Source organism: Bos javanicus, chromosome 11 (assembly GCF_032452875.1).
Source record: "Bos javanicus breed banteng chromosome 11, ARS-OSU_banteng_1.0, whole genome shotgun sequence".
Taxonomy (NCBI): domain Eukaryota; kingdom Metazoa; phylum Chordata; class Mammalia; order Artiodactyla; family Bovidae; genus Bos; species Bos javanicus.
Window position 1 is genome coordinate 98,310,774 of NC_083878.1, and position 27,089 is coordinate 98,337,862.

Genomic DNA, 27,089 nt, shown 5'->3' on the forward strand with positions numbered 1-27,089 from the left:
GAGGTCTCCCCTCAAGGCAACAGATCATGGGATTGTGGTGAGCAGAGAAGCTCCAGTCCCCACCCTCAGACACATGACAATAGCCGGGACAGGCTTCCAGAAAACACATTTACCCGTACGCTCCAGAGGTGGCCCTGGCAGTCACAGTTCAAAGGCCCCCCACTTCACCCAACGAACCCCAAGCTCTAGGCTGCCCCGCTGAGGGCAACCAGCCTGGGAAGTGTGGCACCAAAGGCAGGTGGAGAGGGAGTGCAGAGAAGAAGGACCAGGGCTGGTGCTCGGTTGAAATTCATAGTGCTGGTGACTGGGGGCCACCAGCCCCCAGGGCGAAGGCCACTGGACAGACTCAGAGGTGGGAAGAACTTAAAAACGAAGACTCAGATTACTCAGGGAGCAGGGGTGGGGAGGAGGCTGCAAAGGTCACCAGAGGCCTCCTCCTCTCTCCCCAAGTCTAGAAGCCTGAGATGGCTCCAAGTGTCCCCAGGGGTATGGCTGGAAGGGAACTCAGGTCCGCTCGGCACGTGGCAGGAGGCAGGATCCATAAATTAAGTGTTTTTGGCTGAGTGTGGCTGCAACAGAGGCCTGGTGATGGTGCTGTGGCGATGGGACCACTGCGTCCTCCAGGATGGGTGGGCAAAGACGATGGGCCTCTTCTTGGCCCAGCGAGAGAACACGGCCTTCTCGGTGATGAAGCGGTGGGCGCTGCGGGGCGCCCGCTCATGCGCCAGGTACATTTGACACTCGTCCAGCCGGCCCTTCTCGAAGTAGTGGTAAGGCACTGAAGGGTGATGCTCTTCCCTGTGGGTGGGGAAGAGGGACAGGTGTGAGGCAGCCCACCTGGTCTGCCTCCCGCCAGACCCCGCCACCTGCCAGGACCATCCCTCCCCCAGCCCTACGGACCACAGAGTCCCACAGGCCAGGTCCCAAGGGAGGCCAAGACAGATAAAGGAAGAACAGGGCAGCCCCCGAGGATTCTAAAGGCCAAGGGTTCAAGCCCTGGCTGTACCTCTTGCGAGCTGGTTGACTCTAGGCCAAGACAAACACCCTGAGCCTCAATAACCCATCTGTAAAATGGGGATGGTGACATCTACTTCCTTGGCTGAAAGTGAAAGTGAAGTGGCTCAGTCGTGTCCGACTCTTTGTGACCCCATGGACTGTAGCCTACCAGGCTCCTCCATCCATGGAATTTTCCAGGCAAGAGTACTGGAGTGGGTTGCCATTTCCTTCTCCAGGGGATCTTCCCGACCCAGTGATCAAACCTGGGTCATCCCACATTGCAGGCAGATGCTTTACCGTCTGAGCCACCAGGGAAGCTAAAACCACAGGTCAAAAATTGCAAAGTGCCTGGTGCCGGGCTCATGGTTGAGGGACCGCTGGGTCCCCGCAGCATGTAACTGCCAGGCCTGCATACCCACCTACTCACAGGCAGTCTAGCCAGGCGTCCTGGTAGACAGGGGCTACTTTCATCTTGCCCACGTGCTCAGCAAAGAAGTTCCCCAAAAAAACAGAGGATGAAAACATGGGGCCCCTTCAGTTCAGTGATGGGAGCCATGACAGTGTTGAACTAGAACAACATCACAAGTCAAAGCTTAGGCGTAACAGCTGATCACAGACACGCACAGCAGCCCTGAGGCTGGGGCGAGGACTTCAGTAGATCATTCTCTTGCTAAACCTCTCCACAAGCTTCTGAGGAAAGTGTGGTCATTTGCTCTCTTTGACCTGACAAAATGGTTGCCCTGGGAGGTGGCGGCTGGGCCCAAGGCCACTTGGGCAGAGTGGAGGTGGGAAACCCAGCCTGTTCTACAGGTTGGGCTCCTTCCCACCGGGTACCAGGCCCAAGGGCTGTCTGTGCCTTGGCTACTCACGTGGAAGCCCACACACCCTCAGCATAGGGCCCGAACATGGTGTCCCCCCCCACCACCTGGCTCCTGGCTGGCCTGACCTGCAGTAGCTGTCGCTGACCATCCCGTAGACCACGATCTCCTCACACAGCTCCAGGGCGAGAATCATAGTGAACCAGCCGGTGCTGAGGAAGGACCCGGACTGCCTCCTGGCCGGGGGAGGGACGCACAGTCAGCTGGCCACGTCCCCCAGCTCAACTTGGAAGGAAGGTGGCCCCAGGCTCACCACACAGCACTGGTTCCCCTCCCAGTCAAGGGCTTCTCATCTTAACCCCCACAGAGAGGCTCTGTGGGAGCACTGGGGAGCCGGAAGATCCGGCCCAAGGCCAGTAGTGGGCAAGAGGTGGGCGTGGGTGCCAACCCAGGTCTGTGCATCTTCTACCCATCCACACAGAACTTGAGCAAACCACGCCCCCAACAATGATGATGCATCAGCCCTGGTCACACCCTCTCCACATCTCAGGGACCAAGCTTGCAGAGACAGCAAAAAGCAGCAGAAACACAGCCATTGAAAGCGGGGAAGAGGGTTGTCTAGAGTCAAGCAGTCTTCAGTTTGAACCCTGAATTTGCTCCGGGGCATCCGATTTGCTTATGAACCTCTCTGAGCCTCAGTGACCTATGGGTGACAGGGGGATAACTATAGGTGGTGATAGAAAGGGAACACAGTCAGCCCAGCTCCTCCCTCAAGCCCCAACCCCCAACTCAGAGCACGGGACCCTGGAGCCGGACCTGGCTTCGCCTCTCTCCAAAAGCACCAGTACTGATTACTTTCCCAGTCGATGGCCATTCATCTCGGGCTCTACTGAAGGGCTGTGGGGTGGTTCAGCCATTCAAACCTAACACCTCCCAAGCCCTGAGCTGGCCATGAAGTGGCCCCACCCAGCGCTACCATTCTCAAGGAAGTGGGCAGCTGGAAGAGACCTGCTGAGAAGACAAGGAAACAAAAGAATGGTATGAAGGACGTCAGGTAGGAGGTGTCCCTTCAGATGGGGCCAAGGAGAAACTCCATCTGTATTGAACACAAGGGAGGATCTGGGGGAGGAACGGCATGTGCAAAGGCCTGCAGGTGAGAGCAGTGTGGATGTCCACGGCCAGTGCGGCTGGAGCAGGGTAAGCGACGGACGATGAGGCCACAGAAGCAGGCAGGGGCAGACCACGCAAGGGCACGAAGGCCTGGGCAGGGGAGGAGGTGGGAGTCTGGACTTTATTTTCCACGTGATGCGAAGCTGCTGTAGGGTGAGGCCAGGTGACTGGTGGGATGAACTCACTGGGGCACTTAGAGATCAGACTGCAGGGGGTGCTGCAAGTGCAGGGGAGTGTGGGGACTTCCCTGTGGTCCAGTGGCTCAGACTCTGTGCTCTCAGTGCAGAGGGCCCAGGTTCGATCCCTGGTCAGGAAACTAGATCCCACATTCTGCAGCTAAGAGTCTGCATGCCACAACTAAAGATCTGGCATGCCACAACAAAGATCCCGTGTACTGCAACTAAGACCAGGCACAGTCAAATAAATAAAAAAATAAAATATTACCAAAAAACAGAGAAGGATGGTGGCTTTGGTCAAGGAGGTACCCATGGACAAGGAAGGAGATTCAAGAGCCCATCCTATGTGGCAGGTGATGAAACAAGGGGAGTCAAGGGCAAAGTCAAGTGTTTGACTAAAAAACTGGAGGCTGGTGGCTGTATTTTCTGAGCTAGAGAGGTGGGGGAGAAACCAGTGTGCAGATAAGGAAGCCATAGGAGTTCAAGTGCTCTCTTGGGTGTTGGATAAAATGAGATCTTGAAAGCAAGAGTACTTAGCTCAGTACCTGGTGCACAAAAAGGGCTGTTAGAACTGCCACTGTTACTTTCATTTTCTGGAAGGGACATCAGAAACCAATTCAGGTCTTAGAACATCCCCTCCAAAGAGAAGAGCTCCCTGCCATGGCCCCACACTGGTCACCACCACCACCATCCCCCGCCACCACCCCGCCACAGTGTATACTGGTGAGGCCGAACGCCCTTCACCGCCGTGTGGAACATCTATATGGTCATTCGATGATGACAGTCTCTCTGATTCCTGTCCCCATCAGAGGGCAGGACCATGCCTGCTTCTATCACTGCTGAGCCCCAGTGCCAGACAGAGCAGACCCTTAGTGCACCAGAGGCTCCTGGAGAAGGCAGGCCGCCAGCTGCCAGGGAGATCCCCAGCAGGCCAGCTCCCCGGCTCATGCTCACCGGTTCTTGCCCGTCTCGTCCTGGAAGACCTGGTCGCAGTAGGCCATCATGCGCTCGGTGAATGTGTACACCTGCAGGCCGGGGTACATCCTGGTGAGCTGCAGCAGCGCACGGTAGGTGCGGCCACCCAGCGCCCGGTCCATGTGCTTCCCCTGGCCCCACACCACATAGAGTGTGTCCCGGGCCTGCTGGAAATAGTGGGAATAGTTTCGCAGCAACAGAGGCACGCTCGTGTGGGAGATGACCCGCAGGGTGCTCCGCTGGCCCACGTCTGCCTCGAAGCCCACGGTGGGCGCCTGGTTCATGCGCAGTACGCACTCAGCGCTGTCAATCTCGGCGCCCAGGCCCGAGCCCAGCATCTGGCCTGAGCTGGACACCACGGCGCAGCTGCGGCACAGCTCTCGGACCAGAGGCTGCAGGGGGAGGAAGAGAGAAAGAAAGGAAGTCCTGGGCACGTAGCTTCCACCCTGCCTTCTCCTCCACCCAGAATACCCCTGACCACCTGTATCAGCTCCAAGGACTTCATCAACCCTTTTTGCAGATGAGGAAACAGAGGCTAGGCAGTTGGAATGACTTTCTAAAGGTCATTCCAGTGACATGTGGCAGAGCTGAGATTCTATGCTCAAGGCCTCTGCTTTCCCATCAGCCACATTTCTGGCCCTGGTTTCTGTTGCTAAGGCCCTATGAGGCCCTACATTGCACTTTCTTGTTAGGGTTATATAAGTCAATATTTATAAAGCACTCAGAGCAGTTCCTGGCACAGACTAGGAGTCAGTTATATGTTCGTTAGGTAAATATGAACCTCAACTCTTCAGAATTTCTTTTAGGTCACTTTCTCCTCTGCCCAAGTCCCATTTTCCTTGTCCCAGTTTATAAGTAAAAGCCCATCACAACATTGGGAACCTCTGGTTCTGAGCCTGAATCCTGGCTCTGCCCCATCCTAGCTGTGTGTGCTTAAGGCAAGTTACTTTGTCTCTCTGAGCCTCAATTTCCTTATCTATAAAAAGGGGATGAAAATAGCATCTGCTTGATCAGGTTTTAAGGATTCAATTCAAAATGCCTAGAGAGTGATCAGCACAGACTGAGGGCACAGTAAGCTGCCCTCCTACCCCACCTCATCATCTCATAAGAGGTAGGAGCCAATCCAACAAGTCTGCAAACTGTCACTGGAGAGAAGACTTGCTGCCTACCCCAGGCCTCCATGCCCCTTTGGGAACACAGGTTTATGGAGGCCTGTAAAGGATATGGGAATATTCAATCTAGTCGATAAAAGACACACAGTTGTAGCCCACTCAGGGACAGTTTATGTCTGACACAGTGTTGATTTAAGGACTTTTAGCCCCATTTTCCATGCCCTGGCAATAAAGAACAAGAATTCCTTATTCTGCCCTCAGTTTAAGCCTGAGCTGACAACTGTCGTCTGTTCAGATCCAAAGTCACCATCTGCCTCAGAAGGTGTTCTGCTTGTTCTGTTTTGCAGGATCTTTAAGACAATGAATCCTTTACAGAAATCAGCTCTTTCGACATTCTAAGATTTTCTGCTCTGTTAACAAACTCAGAGGATCTGGCCATCCTGGGGCCACGTCCTCATGAGCTCTGAGCATCTGAAATGAACACTAGCTGTGACCACGGAAGCTGGGACGGCATCTACCCAGCCTACCTCGCCGCTTGTCCCTCTCGGCCAAACCTGGTGGCACTTGAGTTTGTCCCTCCCAACTCAGCTGTTTTTGCATCTTGATCAAAGATTTATACAGCACCCATTCTAAACACTATCCATGAATCATGCAGTTGGACCTGCAGAGCAACCCTACCAAGGTAGGAACCACAATGATTGCCTTTTATAGATAAGGTAACTGCGACTCAGAGGGATGAAGACCTGAAATAGATCTCCAACGCAAGGTCCCTGAGCCCTCCTCCCTCTGACCAACACTCAGAGAGCTGGCAGACTCCGAGCTCGGACCTTCCTGCACCGGGTGTCATTGGCAGATGCCTTTGAGAAGAAACCTACCAGCTGGGGCTGCTGAAATCAGGGTGAGCGGTGTAAAGCCTTCTGAACCTCTCCTGGCAAAACAAGCATGGGGAGGTGCACGCCATGGGGCAGGGGCCTCAGCTGCCTTGTCACCCTTGGGCTCCAGTGTCCCTGTCTCCTGTAGAGGGCCAGCTCTGGGGCAGATCTGTATCCCCAGCAGGTATCAGTACAAGGCAGAGCACATCTAAGGCACCAAATACACACTTGCTAAACAGATGGGTTGTGCGTGGACAGTTTTTAATAAATTTAAAGCTGCATGTACCACCACGATGTGATGCTGTCTGGCTTCCAGGATGGACCAGGAGTTTCAGGTGGCCACCCTGCCTAACCCATCTTTTTTATCCCCAGTGCCCAGCTGAGAGCAGTCAGGCAATGTTCGTTGAATTAAAAAAAAAAAAAAAAAAAGACATTTAGGAATACCCTGGTGGTCCAGTAGTTAGGACTCAGCGCTTTCACTGCTGTGGCCTGGATTCAAGCCCTAATCGGGGAACTAAGATCCTGCAAGCCATGCAGTGCAGCCACAATTGGAAAAAAAAAAAAAAATTTCCTCCTAGAATTTGAAGCTCAGAGAGGTAAAGGGACTGGTCAGCTTGAGCAGAGGAGCCAAGTCCAGGATCCAGGCTGGCCTGACATGAGCCCAGTTCTCACAGTCCCCAGAGAGTCCGGGGAGAACCCTGGCAACCTTGGCTGGGCCTACCCCCCAGCCCCTGACACGCTGCCCAGCAAACTCACCTTCCCATCTGGCACGCTGCTGTAGCCACTGAAGTGCAGAGGCCCTGGCACGGTGGGCCTGGACTTGATAGAGAGGTGGGGGTCCAGGCAGGAGGCTGGGCAGAAGGGCAGGCAGGCCCAGTAGCACAGCAGGATATAGATAGCCGAGAAGCCCACAGAGCAGAGGACGATGAGCAGGAGCCGACACTGGGGGAGACCGCAGTCATGGGGTGTGAGTTAGGGGTGGGGGGCCAGTGTCGCTGGAGCTCCTAGAAGCTGCCTCTGGGATCCCCAGCCTCATGGGTCCAAATCCCAGCTCAGTAGTTCCCAGCACATCAGCAGAGGCCACAGTCTCTGTTAGCCAGGGCTGGGGCTGTCTCTGGGCTGTCAGGTTCGGAGCACATGCATGACTGAGATAAGCCCTATTATCCCAATATTCTAGATAAGGAAACCAATTTGGGGTGAAAATGGGTAGGTAACTTAAGGCCACACAGTAAGAAAGCAGCAGGGTGGGTCTCCAAATCAGAAACCGTCCTCTTAACCAGAAAGCTGAGGTGCCCTGTGCAGCCTTGGGTATAACTGTCTACGTCTCTGGGCCTGCTTCCTCTATGAAACTGATACTACCCACAGTGGGAACTCACTCTGAGGACAGCGGCCAAAGGGCTACCATAAAGTGCTGTGCACATGAGGTCAGGCATGGCCCAGCAGAAGGGCCACCAGTTCCCTTCAGACCCCAGGCTCAGGCTGTCCCGCACACCCAGAGCCGTCCCCTCCCCCAGCCGATGATCATGACCTGGGTCAGCAGACCCTGTGAGTAAAGAGACAGTAGAAGGGGATATTGGGAAGCGTCACTCAGCAAATGGTTTCAAGAACTGAGAGCTGCAGCCTTGAAGCGCCCTCCTCCAGAAACCACGTCCCCAGAGGCCACGTGAACCAGGAAGCCCTCCTGGCCCCCTGCCCGGCTGGCGGATGTAGTGAATACCTCCACCGAGCCTTCAAGGAGGGGCTGCCTGGTGGGGGGACACAACTCTGGCCTGCCATTGTGTGCTGGGCCACCTCAGTCACCACCTGTGTCTCTCTCTGGGCTCTAACCGGTCTCCCAGCCTGCCTAAGACACAGGTCCCTCTGCCTCAGGAACCAACTGGCAGCTGGCTGGGGCTCTCTGAAAATCAGAGGTGAAAAAGTAGCCCCCACCAGTCCCCTCCTTGGGCATATCCTGCCAGAGGCCCTCCCTTTTCTGCCCACAAGCCACTTCAGCTCCTAAAAATAAATCTCTGTGAGACCAGCTGTGCGGAGGAGGGGGTTCAGCCCCTGAGGCCTCAAGCTGTGCTTGGCACCTGGTTCCCTGCCCGCAGGGACCCAGAGACCTTGATTCAGGCAGCCATGGCTGACTTCCCACAACATTCAAGGCTCTCGCCAGGGGCTCCTGAATAAACTCAAGACTCCGCTCAACTGAACTTTCACAACATACCCTGCTCCCAGGTAGATGCCTCACCTGGGTGACCCCTGGATGCTCACAGGAGGCAGTACTATTATCTCCGTTATACATAGAAGAGGAGCAAAGTACTGAAACCAGAGAGGGAATGCCACTTGCCTGGGGCCACACAGCCTGCCAGATCAGGGCTGGACTTTGAGGCTGGTCTCCCCGTCTCCTTCAGCTCAGGAGCAGTGGAATCAGAAGTGACAGTCAGCTCTGGGGTTGGGGGAGAGGCTACTGGGCCGGAAGCCACCTCCCCTGTGAGCCTTCCTCCTTCTGCCACTTACCGGAGCCTTCATGCTGTCACTGCCGCTCAGTAGCCCGTGGCTGCTGCCTCCAGGGATCAGGCTGGGAAGGGATGGGAGCCAGGGACCTGCCAAGACCCAGACACTCAGAGCTGGGTCCCAGGCTTCCGAGGAAACTGCCCAGGGATACCGAGGCAGGGGAGGGTGCAGGCCTGGGTCAGGGCAGACGGCTTCTGGGAATCATACGCCCTTAAGTCCCCAAACACGGGGCAAGCACTGTCTCCATCCTAAAGGAGCTGTAATCTCTTCCTAAAGGAGCTGAAACCTCCCGCCAACCCAGTCCCCATTGCACAGACGGGGAAGGAGAGGTAGACATGAGAAGCCCAGGGCTCAAGGCCACCCCATCCACTCTGGGTCAGATAAGCACCAGGGGCCTGGAGCCTTGACTCCCATCTCCGCCCAACTCACTAACAGAGAGGCCTGGGGCTGGAGGGGACAAGGGCTCTCCACCCCACTGCCAGATCCCACCGACCCCTCACCCGCTGGGGCGCTAACCTGGAGGGCAGGCGGGGATGCGCCGGCTGCTCCCCATGCGTTGCTCGGAGCTCCATGGCCCGCGGGCGGGACGGACGGGGCAGGAAGCCGGAGCCCCGGGGCTGAGGCGTCGCCGTCGCCGTCGCCTCAGCTTCTGAAGGCTGGAAACTCATTGTGCGCCGCCGCCGGTGGGGGCGGGGTCTGCTAGGACGGGGAGGAGGAGACAGGCGCCGGGGGCGGGGCTGGGGCGGGACCTACGAGCGCGCCTCGGGTGGGGCGTGCGCGGTGGGCGTGGGCGTGGGCGGGGGCGGTGAGGCCGCAGGGTCTGAGGACCCGGCCTCAGCAGCTGGGGGCGGAGTCTCAGCTCCGGCATCTCTTCCCTTCCGCCTTTCAGCTCATCTCCCAAGCTCTTGCGGGTGGTGGGGTGGGCGGCCCCCCCCAGAGGAAAGACCTAGAGGGTGCCTTGTGTGCCTTGTCGCTCTCTTGTGGTCCGGATTGGAATTTCTCCATTCCTGAAGTTTGGGGGTGGGGAGCTTCAGGGATAATCAAGTGGGGTTTTAGGCTCAGGCAGCTCCAGATTTCAAGCTTGGTAGGGTTGCCGGATTTCGCCAAGTAAAATACCGGATGCCCACGTATATTGGAACTTCAGAAAAGAAAGAAAGATAGCGCTAAGTCGCGTCCGACTCTTGCAACCCTGTGGACTGTAGCCCGCCAGGCTCCTCTGTTCATGGGATTCTGCAGGCAAGAATACTGGAGTGGGTTGCCATTTCTTTCTCCAGGGGATCTTCCCGACCCAAGTATTGAACCCAGGTCTCCAGCAGTGCAGGCAGATTCTTTATCGGTTGAACTACGCAGGAAAGCAGCCACTAATTACGTTAGAAATCTGAAAGTCCAGTGTAACTGTGTGTTAGTCGCTCAGTCATGTCCGACTCTTTCTGGCATCCTTACCTGGACTACCTCAGATGAGCCTGTTTTTCTCCTCTGTGGAGGGAGGTTGATGATAGAAGCTACCTCAAAGTGCAGGGGCATCTTGTGGCAGAAGCAGGATTTGAACTGGGCAGTCACTGCAAAGCCAGGGCTCTGACCACCTACTTACAACTCCCAAATGCCCCTGTTTTTTTGCAGGGTCCAGCGGTAAGACCAGGCTAGAATCACAGGACTGGGGATATACAAAACATAACCAGTATTCAATTCATGAGTCACTTGGTTTATTGTACACAATTAGCAGGCAAAGAGTTGGACTATAAAGAGGGCTGACCACTGAAGAATTGATGCTTTCCAACTGTGGTGCTAGAGAAGGCTCTTAAGAGTCCCTTGGACTGCAAGGAGATCAAACCAGTCAATCTTAAAGGAAATCAACCCTGAATATTCATTGGAAGGACTGATGCAGAAGCTAAAGCTCCAGTACTTTGGCCACCTGATGTGAAGAGCTGACTCATTGGAAAAGACCATGATGCTGGGATCAAATTGCCAACATCCACTGGATCATGGAAAAAGCAAGAGAGTTCCAAAAAAACATCTATTTCTGCTTTATTGACTATGCCAAAGCCTTTGACTGTGTGGATCACAATAAACTGGAAAAAATCTGAAAGAGATGGGAATACCAGACCACCTGATCTGCCTCTTGAGAAACCTATATGCAGGTCAGGAAGCAACAGTTAGAACTGGACATGGAACAACAGACTGGTTCCAAATAGGAAAAGGGGTACGTCAAGGCTGTATACTGTCACCCTGCTTATTTAACTTCTATGCAGAGTACATCATGAGAAACGCTGGGCTGGAAGAAGCACAAGCTGGAATCAAGATTGCCAGGAGAAATATCAATAACCTCAGATATGCAGATGACACCACCCTTATGGCAGAAAGTGAAGAGGAACTAAAAGCCTCTTGATGAAAGTGAAAGTGGAAAGTGAAAAAGTTGGCTTAAAGCTCAACATTCAGAAAACGAAGATCATGGCATCCGGTCCCATCACTTCATGGGAAATAGATGGGGAAACAGTGGAAACAGTGTCAGACTTTATTTTGGGAGGCTCCAAAATCACTGCCGATGGTGACTGCAGCCATGAAATTAAAAGACGCTTACTCCTTGGAAGGAAAGTTATGACCAACCTAGATAGCATATTGAAAAGCAGAGACATTACTTTGCCAACAAAGGTCTGTCTAGTCAAGGCTATGGTTTTTCCAGTAGTCATGTATGGATGTGAGAGTTGGACTGTGAAGAAAGCTGATCGCTGAAGAATTGATGCTTTTGAAGTGTGGTGTTGGAGAAGACTCTTGAGAGTCCCTTGGACTGCAAGGAGATCCTACCAGTCCATCCTAAAGGAGATCAGTCCTGGGTGTTCTTTGGAAGGAATGATGCTAAAGCCGAAACTCCAGTATTTTGGCCATCTCATGCAAAGAGTTGACTCATTGGAAAAGACTCTGATGCTGGGAGGGATTGGGGGCAGGAGGAGAAGGGGATGACAGAGAATGAGATGTCTGGATGGCATCACCGACTCGATGGACATGAGTTTGAGCAAATTCCGGGAGTTGGTGATGGACAGGGAGGCCTGGCGTGCTGCAATTCATGGGGTCACAAAGAGTCAGACACAACTGAGCGGCTGAACTGAACTGAACTGAATGATGAGAGATTGAAGGCAGGAGGAGAAGGGGAATGACAGAGGAGATGGTTGGATGGCATTACCAGCTCAATGGAAATGAGTTTGAACAAACTCCGGGAGATGATGAAGAACAGGGAAGCCTGGTAACCATGGGGTCACAAAGAGTAGGACATGACTTACTGACTGAACAACAACAAAAGCAGGCAACACAGGTTAGTCAAAGTAGGGAAAATAGAAAGGGGGGTAACAGACTAGTCCAAGAAGAAGTCTGGGAAGATCCCATCTCAGCACCAGTGAGCAGCAGGTTTTGGTTCAGCTGAACCAGTCTCATGACAGACATGATAGGAAGTCACCTTCTGCTCCAACAGAGCATCCATCTGGAACAGCAGCGGGGAGTCCTCCAGCAATGAGCCTTCAAGTCACTTAGCACTGTGGTCTCATTTTAAGGGATCTGCCTATAGGGGGTAACAGTTATGCCCCCAAGGAGTCTTAGTCTCTATCAGTCTCGGTGCCAGTAGAGTCTTTCTGAGGAACCAAACAAATCTCTTATCTAAAGCAACACTATTTTTTTTTTTTTTTTTTTGACCACAGTACATGGTATGCAGGATCTTAGTTCCCCCACCAGGGATCAAACCTTCACCCTCTGCAGGGAAAGCATAGAATCTTAACTGCTGGACCTCCAAGGAAGACCCCAAAGCGACAATGTTCATTTATCACACTCAGACACTCACAGTCCTGTAATGGACAGTTCACAACAACTAATATGGAAGTTCACATTGGCCACTGTGACTCCATCTTGAATTACTAAGTTTAAATCCTATGAGTTTCATGCAAGAGGAGGAGGAAACACAGTAACAAAAGAAGTCACACTGTAAAAGCCTGGGCTCCTGCTCTGGTCCTATCTCAAACTCTATTTTCCTTTTTCTAAGAGGTTCTGATGTGGATACAATAGCAAGGTATCTGTGTTGGGTACCTGCACCCAGTTCAGCAACTTTCCAGGGCTCTCCACTCCATGTGTGTGTGTGCTAAGTCACTTCAGTCATGTCTGATTCTTTGCGACCCCAGTAACTGTAGTCCACCAGGCTCCTCTGTCCATGAGAGATTCTCCAGGCAAGGATATGGAATGGGTTGCCATGCTCTCCTCCAGGGGATCTTCCCAACCCAGGGACTGAACCTGCATCTTCTGCATCGGCAGGCGGGTTCTTTACCATTAGCACTACCTGGGAAGCCCACATGCAAAGCCAAATTCCCCGAAGCCGGTGACTAGACCTCCATGCTGCTCCTCATCCTATCGGAAGGGCTGATGTTGAAGCGACCCTGCTCCCAGGGCATCCTTTGAGCGCAAGCCTTCCTTGTGTTGCCTCCCCCTAACCTGGGCACACCTAAGTTCAGTCTCTCTCCGTGGCCCCAACTCCAAGGGGAAGAAAATGATGAGATGTTCCTATGGATTCACTCATCACCCACAATGGCTGGTGAAGTGACGATTCCTTCCGCAGAGAGGCATAGCCTGCCTTGCTAAGACTGCATGGGGACAGGGACACACACCACGGTCCTGGGCTCCCAGAGCAGAGGAGGAGCGTACATCCACAGAGGAACTGACACTGGCAAGTCCTGCCGCCTCAGGTGAAGCTCTTCTGTTCAACCCTGCAAAAGTCCTGTCTCCTCTCCCTGATCTGTGAGGCCCTGCATACTCTGAACTCCTGCCTCCTTCCTAATCGCTGTCCACCCACCCTGACTGCCGTTTCAATCTCCAATTGCATTGAACTTGTTCCTACCTCAGGACCTTTGCACTTGGTGTATCCTCAACCTGGACTTCTGTATTCACATGGCCAGCTCTTTCTAGTCATTCAGCTCAAATATCACCTCCTTAGAAGGCCCTTGTCAACCCCTCTGATACCACACCCCCATCCCTCTTGTCCCAACTGGATTCATTTTTTTCAGAGGACTTGTCACACTCTGAAATAACACTGTGTATTAATTCATTGTCTTGTTTATGGTCCACCTGCCCACTAGCCTCTAATCTCTGTGTGGGCAGCCAGGCCAGTCATGTTCTGAGAGCATTTCCAACACCGGCAGGGTGTCCAGCACACACACAGTGCTAGATAATGTGTTGCTTGAGCCAGTTAGAAGAGCCAGGAGTCCTGTGCCTCGTGAGACCTTAGACGGGCCACTTCCTTTCAGGCCCTGTTTCCTGCCGTGCTGCCCTTCCACCAGAGTTTCCACGACCCACCCACCTTCCTAGTGATGACCTTAACGCAGTCTGTGTCTCAACTTCCTGCTGAGCCAGAATGAGAAGTGCTCCGTGGTTTGTGCCGGCTCAGAAAAGTTGAGTAATCACCCAGCGTCACCCAAACAGCAAGGGATGACGTCAATTACGTATATATTCCAGGAGCCCCCGCTCCAGCCCTGCAGCCTAAGATTTCCTTTTCCTCTCCCTTCCCCCACCAGCCGTCTTTCCTTGTTTTCTGTTATGGCCAATGCAATGGCAGCGTTGAGTCACTGAGTGACTTTCCCAAGGTCTGGAATCATCCGGCCCCAGGGACCAGCGATTGGCCCACAAAGCTCCCCCCACCACCACACTGTCACCCCACCCTCAAACTCCGACCGCAGTGAAATAGTTCTTTCTCTCAAATGCCAAGCTCTCTCTTACCCCAGATCTTTGCTTTGTCCTTAGCTTGGGACACACCCCCATCCCCCTGCCACTGCCAGAGCTGCATCTGATTCTTCTGGTCTCTGTTTAGAGGTTAGAGCCCCCCTTCCCATCAAATAACTAGATAGGGGCTCCTTCCCTAAGCGCCATGGCCCCATGTTGCTTCACGAGGCTTTGTCACACACGTGGCTTTTGTCACTGTTCCCCCCCACACACACTGTGAGTTCTTCAGAGGAAGAATCTCTGCATTTCGCTCCACCCGAGGTCCCCATTCCCCCGGCAGAGGGCCTGTCACATAGCAGGTGCTCAATAAACATTTAATGAGTTAAATATTTCCATTTGCAAAATTAGACCACTGAGGCACAGAGAGGTTTAGCACCTTTTCCTGGTCACACAGCCAGGCCACAGAGAAGCTCTAGAGGAAGGGCTCCCTTGGGCATGGTCGAACTGGACTGGGGTCAGAGGTAGGGCTGAAGTTTCCTGGAGGAGGGAGAAGGAATGATCAGGGGCTATGCAGGCAATTTCCTTCTCTGCTCTGGTGATGTCTGTGCGTCCAGGTCCCTCAGACTGACCACCAACCTCTGCTCCCATTTCACAGGTGATTAAAGTGACTCCCAGAGGAGGGCAGAACTTACTCAAGATCAATAATGGACCCCAGTCTAATGTTACCTAGAGCTGAAGCACCCCCCCCAATGCCCCACTTCTTCCCACCTGTGCAGGATATAGGGGGCCCACCCCAGAGGGAGGCCAGTGGGTCCTGCTTGAGCCTGGGTTGGGGGCGGAGCGGGTATTGGGACTCATCCACTTACCCGTGCATGAGTCCCTTAAAGTCTTTGGGCCTCAGTTTCCCCATCTGGACGACGAAGAGGCTGGACTTGGAGGTTTCAGCCACCCGCTTCCCCAGTGAGGACAGGACTGTGGGAGCTGATCAATAAGAATACAGCTCCTGAGTTCAAAAGGCATAGTTGAGTCCTGGTTCTCGCATTTATTGCTGAATGATTTTGCTCAGTCCCTTCACCCCCTGAGCCTTCATTTCATGGTCTGTAAAAAAGAATAATAGCTTTTTTTTTTCTTTCTTTTTTTGAGGATTAAATAATCTCACGTTAGGGGAGTCCCTGGCACAATCAGGCACAACATTCCCCAGCAAAATGAGTTCATAATATTAGTTAGGGGATGCCGCCCTCTGGAGGCCAACCGGAGGAATGGCAGGCGAGGGGAGCCCGACCCGCTGCCCGGGGCCAGGCTGGAACCCGCGTTCCCGGCGTGGTCCCATTTGTCCAGACGGGGAGAGAGCGGCTGGGCGCCGGTCACTCGGTGTGCGCCTCCACCCACTGGCAGAGGCGACGGGCGTAGCAAGCCGGGCTGACGGTTGAGAAGGTCCGGCCTGGGTAGCGCAGCGTCTTCCACAGTTGCTCCAGACGCTTGCGGAGCCCGTAGACCGTGGTGAGGTCCACCAGGCCTAGGAAATAGCGATGCTCCGGCCCGTCCACGATGTGTAGGGCGTTGGGGGCGTCGGGCAGCAGCCGCCGGTTCTGGGCTCCCGACTCCTCGGCGCTCTGCGCCCCTCGTATAGACCTGGGGGCCGACAGGGGGGTGAGGTAACTGTCTCCTCCGAGGACCCCCAGTCAATGGACCCTGTCAGCCTGGGCCAGACTGCCCCTGGGTCATCCCCACCCCTCCCGTGTGCCCTGGCCTGATGTCAGATAAACTGGGCGGCTGAATGAATTGCAATTGACAGGCTAAAAGCTGAGCTGCATGCTATGCAGCCACCAGCTAGCCACGTATGGCCCCAGATGCGTGGTTAGTGTAAAATACATACTGAAAAAAAAGGAAAAAATATACTGAATTTCCAAGATAGTATGAGAAAAAGAATGTAAGATATAAATGTTTACATTGATTAGATGATGCAAGGATCAAAGTTTGGATGTATGAAGTAAGGGAAATATGCTATTAAAATTATTTTTACCTATTTCTTTTTATTTTTATTTATTAAGATTTTTTAAAGTCTTTGTTGAATTTGTTACATTATTGCTTTTTGTTTAAAGGCATGTGGAATCTTAGTTCCCCCACCAGGTATCGAACCTGCACTCCCTGAATTAGAAGGCAAAGTCTTAACCACTGGACTGCCAGGGAAGTCCCTCTTTTTACTCTTTAAAATGAGGCTACTAGAACATTTAAAACTACCTGTGTGGCTAGTATTAACTTTCTACTGGATAGCGCTGATATCCAGCACTTGGGTCACACAGACTCTGGCTCTACATTTAAGTACCACATCACTTTGGGTAAGTCCCATATTTGGGTGGGCTTCCCTGATGGCCCAAACAGTAAAGAATTTGCCTGCAATGCAGGAGATACGGGTTCGATTTCTGGGTCAGTAAGATCCCCTGGAAGGAAATGGTAACCCACTCCAGTATCCTTGCCTGGAAAATTTCATGGACAGAGGAGCCAGGCGGGCTACAGTCCACGGGGTTGCAAAGAGTCAGACAGTTTGAGCGTGCACACACCACACCATACACAGGTATTTCCAAAACTGCTGTTCGGGGTCGTCCAACCCTGAACGTTTTAGAGTGGCAGAGTTGAAACCCTGCAGAAAAAGGTCCAACCCAAGTTTGCAGATGTGTGTCTTTTTGCCCCAAATTGTATTCCAAATCAGAAGATCCCTCTGGCGGGGGCCCACAATCCAAGCCAGAGAAGGCTCAATTGCCTAACTTTGTCCTCTTGTGATGGTGCAACTTGGAGAGTAGGGGGTCAGGGGGTCACTGGGGGCTTTATTCCTGCCCTGCCCAGGTCTTGGGGGGAAATAAGCCAATCAAAGAAAGCTCCCTTCCACCCCAGGCACCAACCAATCCGAACAGAGTGGTCTGGGAGCCTGGACAGAATACTGGTACTTTCTGCAGTGGCAGGGTTAACCTGGGGATGGTAGGTTCTGAATGAGGGGCTCAGAACTGGGTGGAAGCGGGGCTATGGCCATTTACCAGCCAGCTTGGAAAACTTCAATAGAATAACAACCACTGTATGCAAACTTGGGTTTACTCTAGCTTGGATAGGCAGACTTGGGGGAATCTGTATCCCATGGTGGGCATTCCACTACCTGATCAGGATGTGTCCACCAAGCCACAGGTTTCATGGGGAGCCATTACCTTGGGTTGTGCCCAAGATCACCCATTGGAAGGTCTTCCTCCAAAGAGTGGGGCTGGAGGCTGGGTGAGTGGACATCACTTTACAGTTGTCCACCCAACAAATCAATGAACTTATTTCCTTTCTTATTTTCCAAGAAGGGCCTATCTTAATGCCTAAATATTTCTGAAAAGCGAAAGTGAAAGTGTTAGTAGCTCAGTCGTGTCCGACTCTTTTCGACCCCATGGACTGCAGGCTACTAGCTTCCTTTGTCCATGGGATTCTCCAGGCAAGAGTACTGGAGTGGGGTGCCACGCCCTTTTCCAGGGGATCTTCCCAGGCCAGGGATTGAATCCAGCTCTCCTGCACTGCAAGCAGATTCTTTACCACCGAACTGCCAGGGCAGCCCTGAGTAATTCTGTTCAACTACAAAAGTGGGCCTTGGAGGACTGAAAGCCAAGTAACTAACCAAGTACTAACATGAATCCTCAAAAGTCATTCTACAACTTCATTTCCTCCCTCTGAGGCTCAGTTTTCACATCTCTAAAATGGGAATGAACCCATCCTCTCAAAACCAAAACCTCATTGTCAGCATGCGAGATTGATTGCATGCAGAGGAAGGCACCATGATGATGGTGCCAGAGGCGATGACTTCAGGGTCCTCGAAGTGGAGTGACCAGGTCAGGGGGCAAGGGCTCTTTCTAAGGCAAAAGTGAAGTAGGTCTGAAATCGTCAATGACTCCACATCCCCTTCTGGAAAATGGGCAGATTCTTCAACACTGAAGCCCTCATCCAACTGGATCTCACCTGGTCTTTCCCCTGCTGTGATCCACCTGTGCCCACTATCCCTGCTGGCCAGGCTTCTCCAGCTCTCCACTCCCCTCCTCCGCCCCCCCCACCCCACCCCCACACACACACACACGTACACACAAACACACAAATGCTGCACTTTCCAGTCTTTGAACCTTTGCCTGTGTTGTTTCTCCCACCACACCATCTGTCTTTTCCATGCTCTCATCACTTCATTCTTGCTGTTGCCTCTAGGGGGCCCACCTGGCTGTGCGGAAGATAAGACTACTGCCTGGACCCCTCTCATCCTCATGAAGACGCTGGAAGGCCATCAGAAGGCTGTAATCCAGTACGTTGAGCTCCCGGAGGAAGGCGGTGTCCAATTCCATCTGGCGGAGGAACCAGCTCCTCTGGGGCCCTGCCGGAGCATCAGTGCCCCCACCTGAGTGCTCGTCGGGTGCCGGGCAAGGTGCTGCGGGCTCCACACGCACCTGCCCCGGGAGGGCAGGAGACATTACTGTCCCAATTCACAGATGGGCAAACTCATCTGTAATTTGCCTTGGTCACCTAGCTAGAGAGTCACGGAGCTAGGATTCTCCACTTGACTCCAGAATCTAGGCTGTTAATGACTCGGGCAGAGGATAATGCCAAGGACACCCTTCTAACTTCACCCTAAACAGAGGAAGAGCAGGCAGTGACTGCTCTATGGCTCACCCAGATTGATGGTCTTGCCCTGAAAGTTGAGGTCTTTCAGCACCAGAACAAGGACGCTGCCCTCAGGGGCGGGCTCCACCCAACGGCTCACCTCGCAGCCCTTGATGTCATACCTGGAGGTGAGGGGTTGGGGAGACAGAAAGTGAAAGTGAAAGTCGCTCAGTCGTGTCTGACTCTGCGACCACATGGACTGTCCATGGAATTCTCCAGGCCAGAATACTGGAGTGGGTAGCCTTTCCCTTCTCCAGGGGATCTTCCCAACTCAGGGATTGAACCCAGGTCTCCCACATTGCAGGTGGATTCTTTACCAGCTGAGCTACAAGACAGAATTCCACTTTATACGGACTTGAGACACATGGAAAAGCTCACAAGGTAATAAGAAACAAGAGCAGCCACAGGGGGACTGTTCAGATTCTCAGCACAACCCCAGTCCATTATCGTTCCCTTGTTAGAGATGAAGAAAAAACCTCAGAGAGGTTTTTCAATTTGCCCAAGACCACACAGTGACTAAAGGGCAGAGCAGGGATTCCAACTCAGGCTGAACACCAGTCCAGCCTTTCCCCCTACCTGTGCCTGCCTCTTGGCACCTTGTCATCCTTGGGGTATCCGACAGAGTGGGCCCACACTACTCGCAGAACCACAAGGGCCTGTGGGAGGTCTGCAGCCCCTGCGGGAGCACCAATATGGAGCTCTGGTGGCAGAGGAGGGGGGACTAGGAGGCTCAGAGGGCCGCGTCCAATCAGAGGCTGGGTTTGAATCCCTGCTTCTAGCACAGTTGCTGCTGCCGCTAAGTCACTTCAGTCGTGTCCAACTCTGTGTGACCCCAGAGACGGCAGCCCACCAGGCTCCACCATCCCTGGGATTCTCCAGGCAAGAACACTGGAGTGGGTTGCCACTTCCTTCTCCAATGCATGAAAGTGAAAAGTGAAAGTGAAGTCGCTCAGTTGTGTCCGACTCTTAGCGACCCCATGGATTGCAGCCTACCAGGCTTCTCGGTCCATAGGATTTTCCAGGCAAGAGTACTGGAGTGGTGTGCCATTGCCTTCTCCATCTAGCACAGTAGCTATGTAGATTTCCCCTCCTCGATTTCTCATCCACAAAATGGGGATGATAAGGACACCTACTCCTCAGAGATATTCTGGGAAGGAAGATGATGAATGCAAATGACTCAACACAGCACCCATTGCCTCTTGAGCGCTCAAGAGACGTTGGTCGTGGGGATCACGGTCTCGGACCCGTCAAGAAATCTTGGGATCGATCTTTCGCTGTCTATCCCATGAGTGTGGGCGCTTCAGGTGGTACATTCTGGGCGGGGCTGGGAGGCCGACTCACCTCTCAGAGATGCGGCCGGCGGGATAGAAGACGCTCTGCATGACGATGAAGTATTTCTAGGGACGGGAGTACGGAGTGAGAGGAGACAGGGTCTCACCCTCCCACCCTCCCTCCGGCCCGGTACTCGGCTCGGCCTCACCCACCTTCTTTCCCCGAGCCACCCGCAGACTGTGCACTCCTGGAAGGGGAGAAGGCGTCAGGTGAGGGGCGCAAACTCGGATACGCCCCCCCGGGTACGTCCTGTCCAGTGCCAGTTTCAGGCCACGCCTCCTCTTCGAGATCTGCCGCATCCCAAGCCTCCAGGCCGCGCCCCCGGACCCCACCCTTCCCCAACTTGAGGCTGGTGTCCCGACTTGACCTGTTTCTAGATTTAACCCCAAATGGGGGGCTCGATGGTTAAGAATCTGCCTGCAACGCAGGGGACTTGGGTTCGAGCCGTGGGTCAGGAAGATCCCCTGGAGAAGGGAATGGCTACACACTCCAGTATTCTTGCCTGGAGAATCCCATGGACAGAGGAGATTGACGGGCTACCATCCATGGGGTCGCAGAGAGACACTACTGAGCGACTACTGCTAAGTCACTTCAGTCGTGTCCGACTCTGTGCGACCCCATAGACGGCAGCCCACCAGGCTCCCCGTCCCTGGGATTCTCCAGGCAAGAACACTGGAGTGGGTTGCCGTTTCCTTCAGTGCATGAAAGTGAAAAGTGAAAGTGAAGTCGTTCAGTCGTGTCCGACCCTCAGCGACCCCATGGACTGCAGCCTTCCAGGCTCCTCCGTCCATGGGATTTTCCAGGCAAGACTACTGGAATGGGGTGCCATTGACTTCTCCAACTGAGCGACTAACAGGCCCACAAATCTTGCTCCGGTCACTGTCCAATCCCAATCCCGCCCTCTTTGGGCCCCACCCAGGTCTTGGCCCCTCCCATCGGCCCCGCCCCCCTGTACATTGCTGTCTAGGACCCGCCTCCCCACTGGACTTGGCCCCAGCCTCTCTGTTGCCCAGTGCCCTCCACCCTGCTCGGACTCAGATCCCCTACGCTCCCCCCACTACTCCCGACCCTGGAACCTTCCCACTCTCCGACCCATCCCCTTCTCGCCCTCTCTCCTCACACCTCCCCGCTCCCTGAAGTCCCAGTCCCAGACAGGTCGTACCCAGCACCCGTGCGAGCAGTGAGTGTGGGTGTCGCTGCAGGTGATGCACGTAGCGGGGCAGGTGGGCGAGCAGCGCCTGCACCTCCCGGCTCCGCAGGGTCTTCAGGAAGAAGCGTTGGTCGTGGCTGAGGGGCGGGAGGGAGAGGTCACTGTCCAGGCCGGTCAGGAGCCGCCTCCCCACCGCCCGTCTGGCCTCCTGTCTCCACCCCTCTCCATCGGACCGCTATCTGGACCTGACCCAACTTAACTTGGCCATTCTCTCTCTCTTAAAGCGCACCTCTCCCCCGACCCACCGCCAGACACCACTCCCCCCGCCATTCCCCACCCCTGCCACCAGCTCACGAGAGAAAGAAGCTGGCTTTGCTCTTGGAGGTGCTGAGGAACTGCAGGTAGGGGCGACTGGGACCCAGCGCGGCCTGGTAGTCCTCCTCGGCCAGCCCCAGGGAGCGCCTCAGTCGGGCGAAGATGGGGCCAGCCAAGGTGCCCAGCTCGAAGCCCTGCGAGGAGGAAGAACAGCCCCCGAGAGTGTCCCCCGGCGCCCAGGGGTGTGCAGTTGGCCCTCCCGCGGGAGGGTCAGGGTTAAGCACACCCTTTCTGCAAGACCTGGGGGTCAAGCCATCACTCCCACTGCAACTGATGGGGAAACGGAGGAGGAGAGCTGAACACATTCCCTCCCATGCAACGGTCTTGGGCCTCCTACCTCATGAACCTGGGTCAGGACTTCAGAAAAATCCTCCTCCGTGGGCAGCCCCTGCAGCAAGGAGCAAAGCGGCCCAGGGCAAGTCTCAGCCGGCGCTGCCAGCCCAGGGTCTCCCAGGGTCTGGCACCCGGCCTCACCCCCTTCCCCCCATTGTGGTTCCTCCAACTGCTGGGGACTAATCCGGGTATGCCTGAGTTGAGCAGGGAGACGGCCAGCCCTCCCAGAGCTGGAGGGAAGAGTGAGCCGGGGCAGGTCCCAGGTGTGTCTTATTCACTGCTGAGTCCCCCACACCAGTCTCTGAGTTAGAGTCTGGCACATGTGCCTAGACACACGCTGGCCAAAGTGTTGCCGGATGCCCTCCCGGTAAAAGGGGGTGGCCTTGAAGTCTAGGGACCTGCCGGACTGAGCCTGGGAGGAGCAGGATCAGAGAAATCTTCCTGGAGGAGGTGCCCCCTAAGATGAAATGTGGGGGTAGTGAAGACGGGGAGCAAGGTGCTCATAGCAGGGGGAACAGCAGTGATGGCCACTGGGAAGAGGAGAGGCCGAGACTGAAGAGAATAAGGGAGGGGTAGACTGAGAATGAGGTTGGACAGATGGCCCTTGAGCTTGAGCCAGCAGGACGCTGAGACCATGCTGAGAATTGGGGAACCCTGCAAGATTTTCAGCAAGTGATGAGATTCAGAGGACTCCTGCATCTCCCTGGACCTCCAGGTCCCTGCGCTAGGATGGGGTCACACTGCACATGTGTGCACACACACAAACGACACACATGCTCACCCGGGGCCGTCCGGGTGCTGAGCTTGCAGTGGGCGACCCTTTCTGCTGAGCCAGCCTGGCCCTAGCCAGAGCTCTGGGGAGGATGGGCAGAGCTGGTAGGGTGGGGGTGGGGTCCCTTTTCAAGAGAGACCAAGGAGTACAATCCCTCCCACCCATTATACAGATGGAGACACTGAGGCCTAAAGAGAGGCAGACACTCACCTAGATCACACATCCACCACATGGGTTCAAGGGCTTCCTCATACCCTCAACACACCTTGGGCTTTCTGGCTTCCTGGCCTCAGCCCAGAAATGTCCCTCCTTCCCTGCACCGAGTCCTGGCCTTCCTCCCCTTCTATCTGGCCTGCTCTGACCCCCAGCCCTGCATTTATTAGCAGGACGGGGCATCAGCCTGGTCTCGCTGTTAGTGGAGGTGCAGAGAACTGGCCACTCACCGTGGGCGGGTGGTCCATGGACACTTGAGTGGCAGCCCACAGCCCCGCCTGCATCAGGCACATCACCTGGTGCAGCTCGTGCCCCGGGCCGATCTCAAACAGTCCCAGGCGACACTGCTTGTCCCGCAGGCGCCAGAGGAGGCCACGGTGGCCAGAGCTTGAAGCAGCTGCTCTGCGTCCAGCCTCTGGGGAGGGGGCCAGGATCTGTGGTGGGAGGCACCAGAAGCAGTCAGCATGGGGCAGCCAGCACCCCACAGGAGAATGACCCTGGTCTGAGTCCCACATCACTGTCAGCTCTCTCCTCATCTCTCTGCCTCAGTCCCCTTAGTTGTAAAATGCAGAAAAGGTTGGTACCCACCCGACGGCGTGTTGTGAGAGGACCGTGCCTGGCATTCAGTCAGCACTCATAGTGATGGTTCTTACTATCAGCGGGTGGAGCATTCGTTCCGCAGCCTCTCACTAGCAGTGTAACCTCAGGTAAATCACCTAACCTTTCTGCACCTCGCTTTCTAGTCTGTAAACTGAGAACTACATACAATACCTCCTTCGGGGCTGGTATTAACTGTTGTTACCGGTGAGTCTGAGCACCGTGCACAGGATCTCCTTATAGTAGGAGCTGTGATGTCAGTGATTGAGTCATCTATTCTACTCGTCTACTCCGAATTCCTCCAGTCCGGCCCGGCAGGTCTCCACGAAGCTGAGGTCACAGCTTCTGACCCATCCTCAGTAGGCACCCACCACGAGCCCAGCCCTAGCTGAGAGCTTGACCTCCTAACCGCCCTATGAAGGAGACGCTTTTATTATTGTCTCCATTTTACAATGAAGAAACCAAGCAAGTTCTCGTGGAAAACCCGCTGGACTCCCCACTTCAGACCAGCAGCCCCATGTGGGGCGTGTCCCAGTCCCGCCCAAGTGCAGGACCCCTTCTGGGTTTGGATGGGGATGTGTCCGCCCCTTACAGGGCGGGGAGACCCGGCCCCTGCTCTCCAACCCTTTCCTTTCCTGTCCTCTCTCGGGTCTGCACCTACCTCGCGGGGCCCCGGGCTCGGCGCGGCCATCGCCCCCGCAGCAGCTTCCCGGGCTCCGGCCGCGTCCCCCGCTACCGGGTAGCCCCGCAGCATGAGCCGGGCCCCGCCCCTCCTTCTGGATCGACCAATCGAGCGGTGCCGGTCACGGCTGCACCCAATCCGAAAGGGAGCCCCGGGGATCGCCTGCGGGTCCCGCCTCCGGGGCTGCAGCATCCTTCGGACAGCGGTCCAGGCGGGGCGGGGCCGCCGCGCGTTGGTTAGGGTCTCTGCGGCATGAAGACCCCCACCCCCCATTCCCTTCTGAGTGTGGGAGACTCAGATCTCCGGGAGTTCGGGAGGCCGATAACCTAAATCCAGTCCCGCCCACCCACTCTGGCATGAAAATCCCACAGACCGTATTTCGGGTAAGGAAACTGAGGTCCAGTGAGAAAAGTGACTACCTCCAGGTCACACAGGAAGTCAGGGACATGTATTCATTCAACAGTTTTTTTAACACTCACTATGGGCCAGGAGCAGTGTAGGCCGGGGTGTGTGGTGGGGCGGGGGGCGGGGGCGCTGGGGAGGGCAGATTTTAGGGTGAGAGAACACAGCTGCCTGCGTGAGCTTTTAAAAGCATAAATCGGATGATGTCACTGTCGTGCTCAAAGCCTCCAGTGGCTTCCCAAGGCACTGAAACAGTCCAAACCTCCCAGTACGGCCCCAGGCCTGTCTGCCCACTCTTAAGACTCCTCTCAACTCACTCTCCCTGCACCTTCCACAGGGACTCTGGACCCTCTTTCAAACCTCCAGGCATTTGCAGGTGCTGTTCCTTCAGCCTGAAGTAGCCACCCCACCCACCCCCCCGCCCCCACACACACCCGATTTGCTTTATTCCTTATCACCTTGCCCTACTCTGAGTGTCCCCGCCCCTCAGTCATGATCACATTACTTTTATTTTCTTCATCATGCTTAACACTGTCAGAGACTGTCTTGTTCATTTACTTATTACATCCCCCTTTCCCCCACCCACAGAGTGCAAGGAGGGCAGGCTCCTTTCCTGGCTCAGTAACCTGGCACAAACTGGTGTTTGAGAAACTGGTATATGCTGAACCAGTGCAAGTAGGATGTACACAGAACCTCAGTGACTCCCAGGAAATGGAAGGCCAGTATGGCTGGAGGAGAGTTCAGAAGGGAGCACGGAGGCTCTTGTCAGCCATGGGAGGAGAGGGATGGGAACCCAGAGAAGCAATGTGTGAGAAAGATGCTCAGGAAAAGTAAAAAAGAAACTCAAATGTTTTCCAAAGGTAACTGGTTGTCATGCAGCTGGATTTGAGGGGGCCATTGTGGGGGAGTGGGGAGAGAAGTGAGGACACTTTTGGTGATTTAGGGCAGAGGATGCTGGCTTTGCATCAGGAAGGTGACTGGGGCGGGGGAGGAAATGGCAAGAATTGATAGGATTTGGGTCTGGTGGATGTGGGGTGGAAGAGGAAAGCCAAGGTCTGTGACATCTGATGGAGATGTCAGGTGAACAGCTGGCACACATCCAACACCTTTGGGCTCAGGAGAAAGCTGGGCTGGAAGCAAGCCTGGGTGAGGATAAGGTCGCCCCTAAGAGTGTGGGGTGAAGAGGCCTGTGACTGAGTCCTGAGAAACTTACCCTCTCACGGCAGGAGAGGAGCATGAATATGATAGAGAGAAGTAGGAGAATGCACCCGGGGTGGGGGTGGGGGGCGGAATGTCACTGGCCAAATGTGGCAGGTCAAGGAACATGCCTCTGATGTAGACCAGACATCACTGGTGGTCTGAGTGCAGCCCTCCTGGAAAGCTGCCAAGCACAGTGGGAGGAAAGGAAACGCGGGGGCAGAGGTGGATACCCTTTGGGGAAGTTTGGTTGTAAAGACAGGGAGAGACCTAGAGGGAGTTAATGAGTTGATGGAGGGTCCCTTATATGGAGCCTATAACACATTCATTTAACACTGGAGGACCATGTTGAGAAGCAGAGGCTGTTCCCCTGAGAGGGATCATCAGATAGCAGGCTCTTGCCACAGCGGTGGGAGAGGACAGGACCCAGAGTCCAGGAGAGCAGCTCCGCCTGGACTGGAGGTTGGGGAGGGGAATAGGTAAGGACAGGGCAGGTGTGCCTGCAGTTGGGCTCTTTCCTCTAATGAGGCAGGTGGGACACCTCTGCTAACTGGAGGAAGAGAGTGCCCAAGGAAGTGAGGGGTGGAGGCTCACACTGTGAATGGGAGAGCTGGCTGCCCAGAGGGGCACGGTGGGACTGCCAGGGGCTCGAGCTGAGGCCTGGACCAGTCAACTGGAACACAGCGGAAACAGCCCTGCTCTGGCTCACAGCTGCCCTCTGCTCAGAGCCACACTAATTTGGGCTGCTGAGTACGAGACAGATGATGGGCTTGGGCTTTTAGGGGTGTGAGGGTCCTTAATATACCAGTGCCCACTGGCTGGGCTGGCACAGTGGAGGCGAGGTAAAGGCTGATGTGACGTCTGGCAGATGGCCATGCCTCCAGACTCCCCCGCCGTGAGCTGCACCAGGCCAGATCCACACCAGTCCTGGCCCCTGCTTTGTCCTGTGTCCAGCACAGGGATAATCCAGGAGGTACCCAAGGCACCCTCGCTGCACAAACCAGTGTCTCCTGATCTGAGACCAATGCAGAGGCCAGCTCCCAGCCCCTGAGCACCTCGGGTCAG

At 54.8% G+C, this 27,089-nt stretch overlaps 2 protein-coding genes across 7 annotated transcripts; both read right to left on the bottom strand.

Moving 5' to 3' along the window:
- Nucleotides 1-89: 89 nt before the first annotated feature.
- On the bottom strand, nucleotides 90-9,292 carry ST6GALNAC4 (ST6 N-acetylgalactosaminide alpha-2,6-sialyltransferase 4). Of its 6 annotated transcripts, none has more exons than XM_061433616.1 (7): nucleotides 9,132-9,292; nucleotides 8,619-8,752; nucleotides 6,876-7,061; nucleotides 4,115-4,527; nucleotides 1,943-2,050; nucleotides 1,007-1,099; nucleotides 708-798 (listed from the first exon to the last, which is right to left on the bottom strand). In XM_061433616.1, the coding sequence occupies exons 1-6, from the start codon at nucleotides 9,166-9,168 to the stop codon at nucleotides 1,027-1,029; spliced, it is 951 nt and encodes a 316-aa protein (XP_061289600.1). In that variant the 5' UTR covers nucleotides 9,169-9,292; the 3' UTR covers nucleotides 708-798; nucleotides 1,007-1,026. The 6 variants fall into 6 exon arrangements, 5 of the variants coding, with proteins under 5 accessions (XP_061289597.1, XP_061289596.1, XP_061289599.1 ...); XR_009739605.1 differs by lacking the exon at nucleotides 1,007-1,099 and adding an exon at nucleotides 1,416-1,564 and having other exon boundaries at nucleotides 709-798; nucleotides 9,132-9,291; XM_061433613.1 differs by lacking the exon at nucleotides 1,007-1,099 and having other exon boundaries at nucleotides 90-798; nucleotides 8,619-8,704; nucleotides 9,132-9,289.
- Nucleotides 9,293-15,322: 6,030 nt separating this feature from the next.
- Nucleotides 15,323-27,004, bottom strand: PIP5KL1 (phosphatidylinositol-4-phosphate 5-kinase like 1). The gene is made up of 9 exons (XM_061433621.1): nucleotides 23,377-27,004; nucleotides 22,166-22,216; nucleotides 21,808-21,962; nucleotides 21,466-21,590; nucleotides 20,456-20,490; nucleotides 20,313-20,368; nucleotides 18,981-19,093; nucleotides 18,531-18,684; nucleotides 15,323-15,935 (listed from the first exon to the last, which is right to left on the bottom strand). Exons 1-9 carry the CDS (start codon nucleotides 23,680-23,682, stop codon nucleotides 15,668-15,670), a joined length of 1,263 nt encoding a protein of 420 aa, XP_061289605.1. The 5' UTR covers nucleotides 23,683-27,004; the 3' UTR covers nucleotides 15,323-15,667.
- Between the last annotated feature and the right edge of the window lie 85 nt (nucleotides 27,005-27,089).

Excerpts from the sequence above, each read along its gene's own strand:
- ST6GALNAC4 (XM_061433612.1), bottom strand. The coding sequence starts at position 9,168 with ATGGGGAGCAGCCGGCGCATCCCCGCCTGCCCTCCAG. Across the intron at positions 4,528-6,875 it reads GCAGCGTGCCAGATGGGAAG|CCTCTGGTCCGAGAGCTGTG; the intron begins GTGAGTTTGCTG and ends CTCCCCCTGCAG. Across the intron at positions 799-1,942 it reads GTCAGCGACAGCTACTGCAG|GGAAGAGCATCACCCTTCAG; the intron begins GTCAGGCCAGCC and ends CCCCACCCACAG.
- PIP5KL1 (XM_061433621.1), bottom strand. The coding sequence starts at position 23,682 with ATGAGGAGAGAGCTGACAGTGATGTGGGACTCAGACCAGGGTCATTCT. Across the intron at positions 22,217-23,376 it reads CCATGGACCACCCGCCCACG|GGGCTGCCCACGGAGGAGGA; the intron begins GTGAGTGGCCAG and ends TCCTTGCTGCAG. Across the intron at positions 20,369-20,455 it reads GGGTGGCTCGGGGAAAGAAG|AAATACTTCATCGTCATGCA; the intron begins GTGGGTGAGGCC and ends TCCCGTCCCTAG.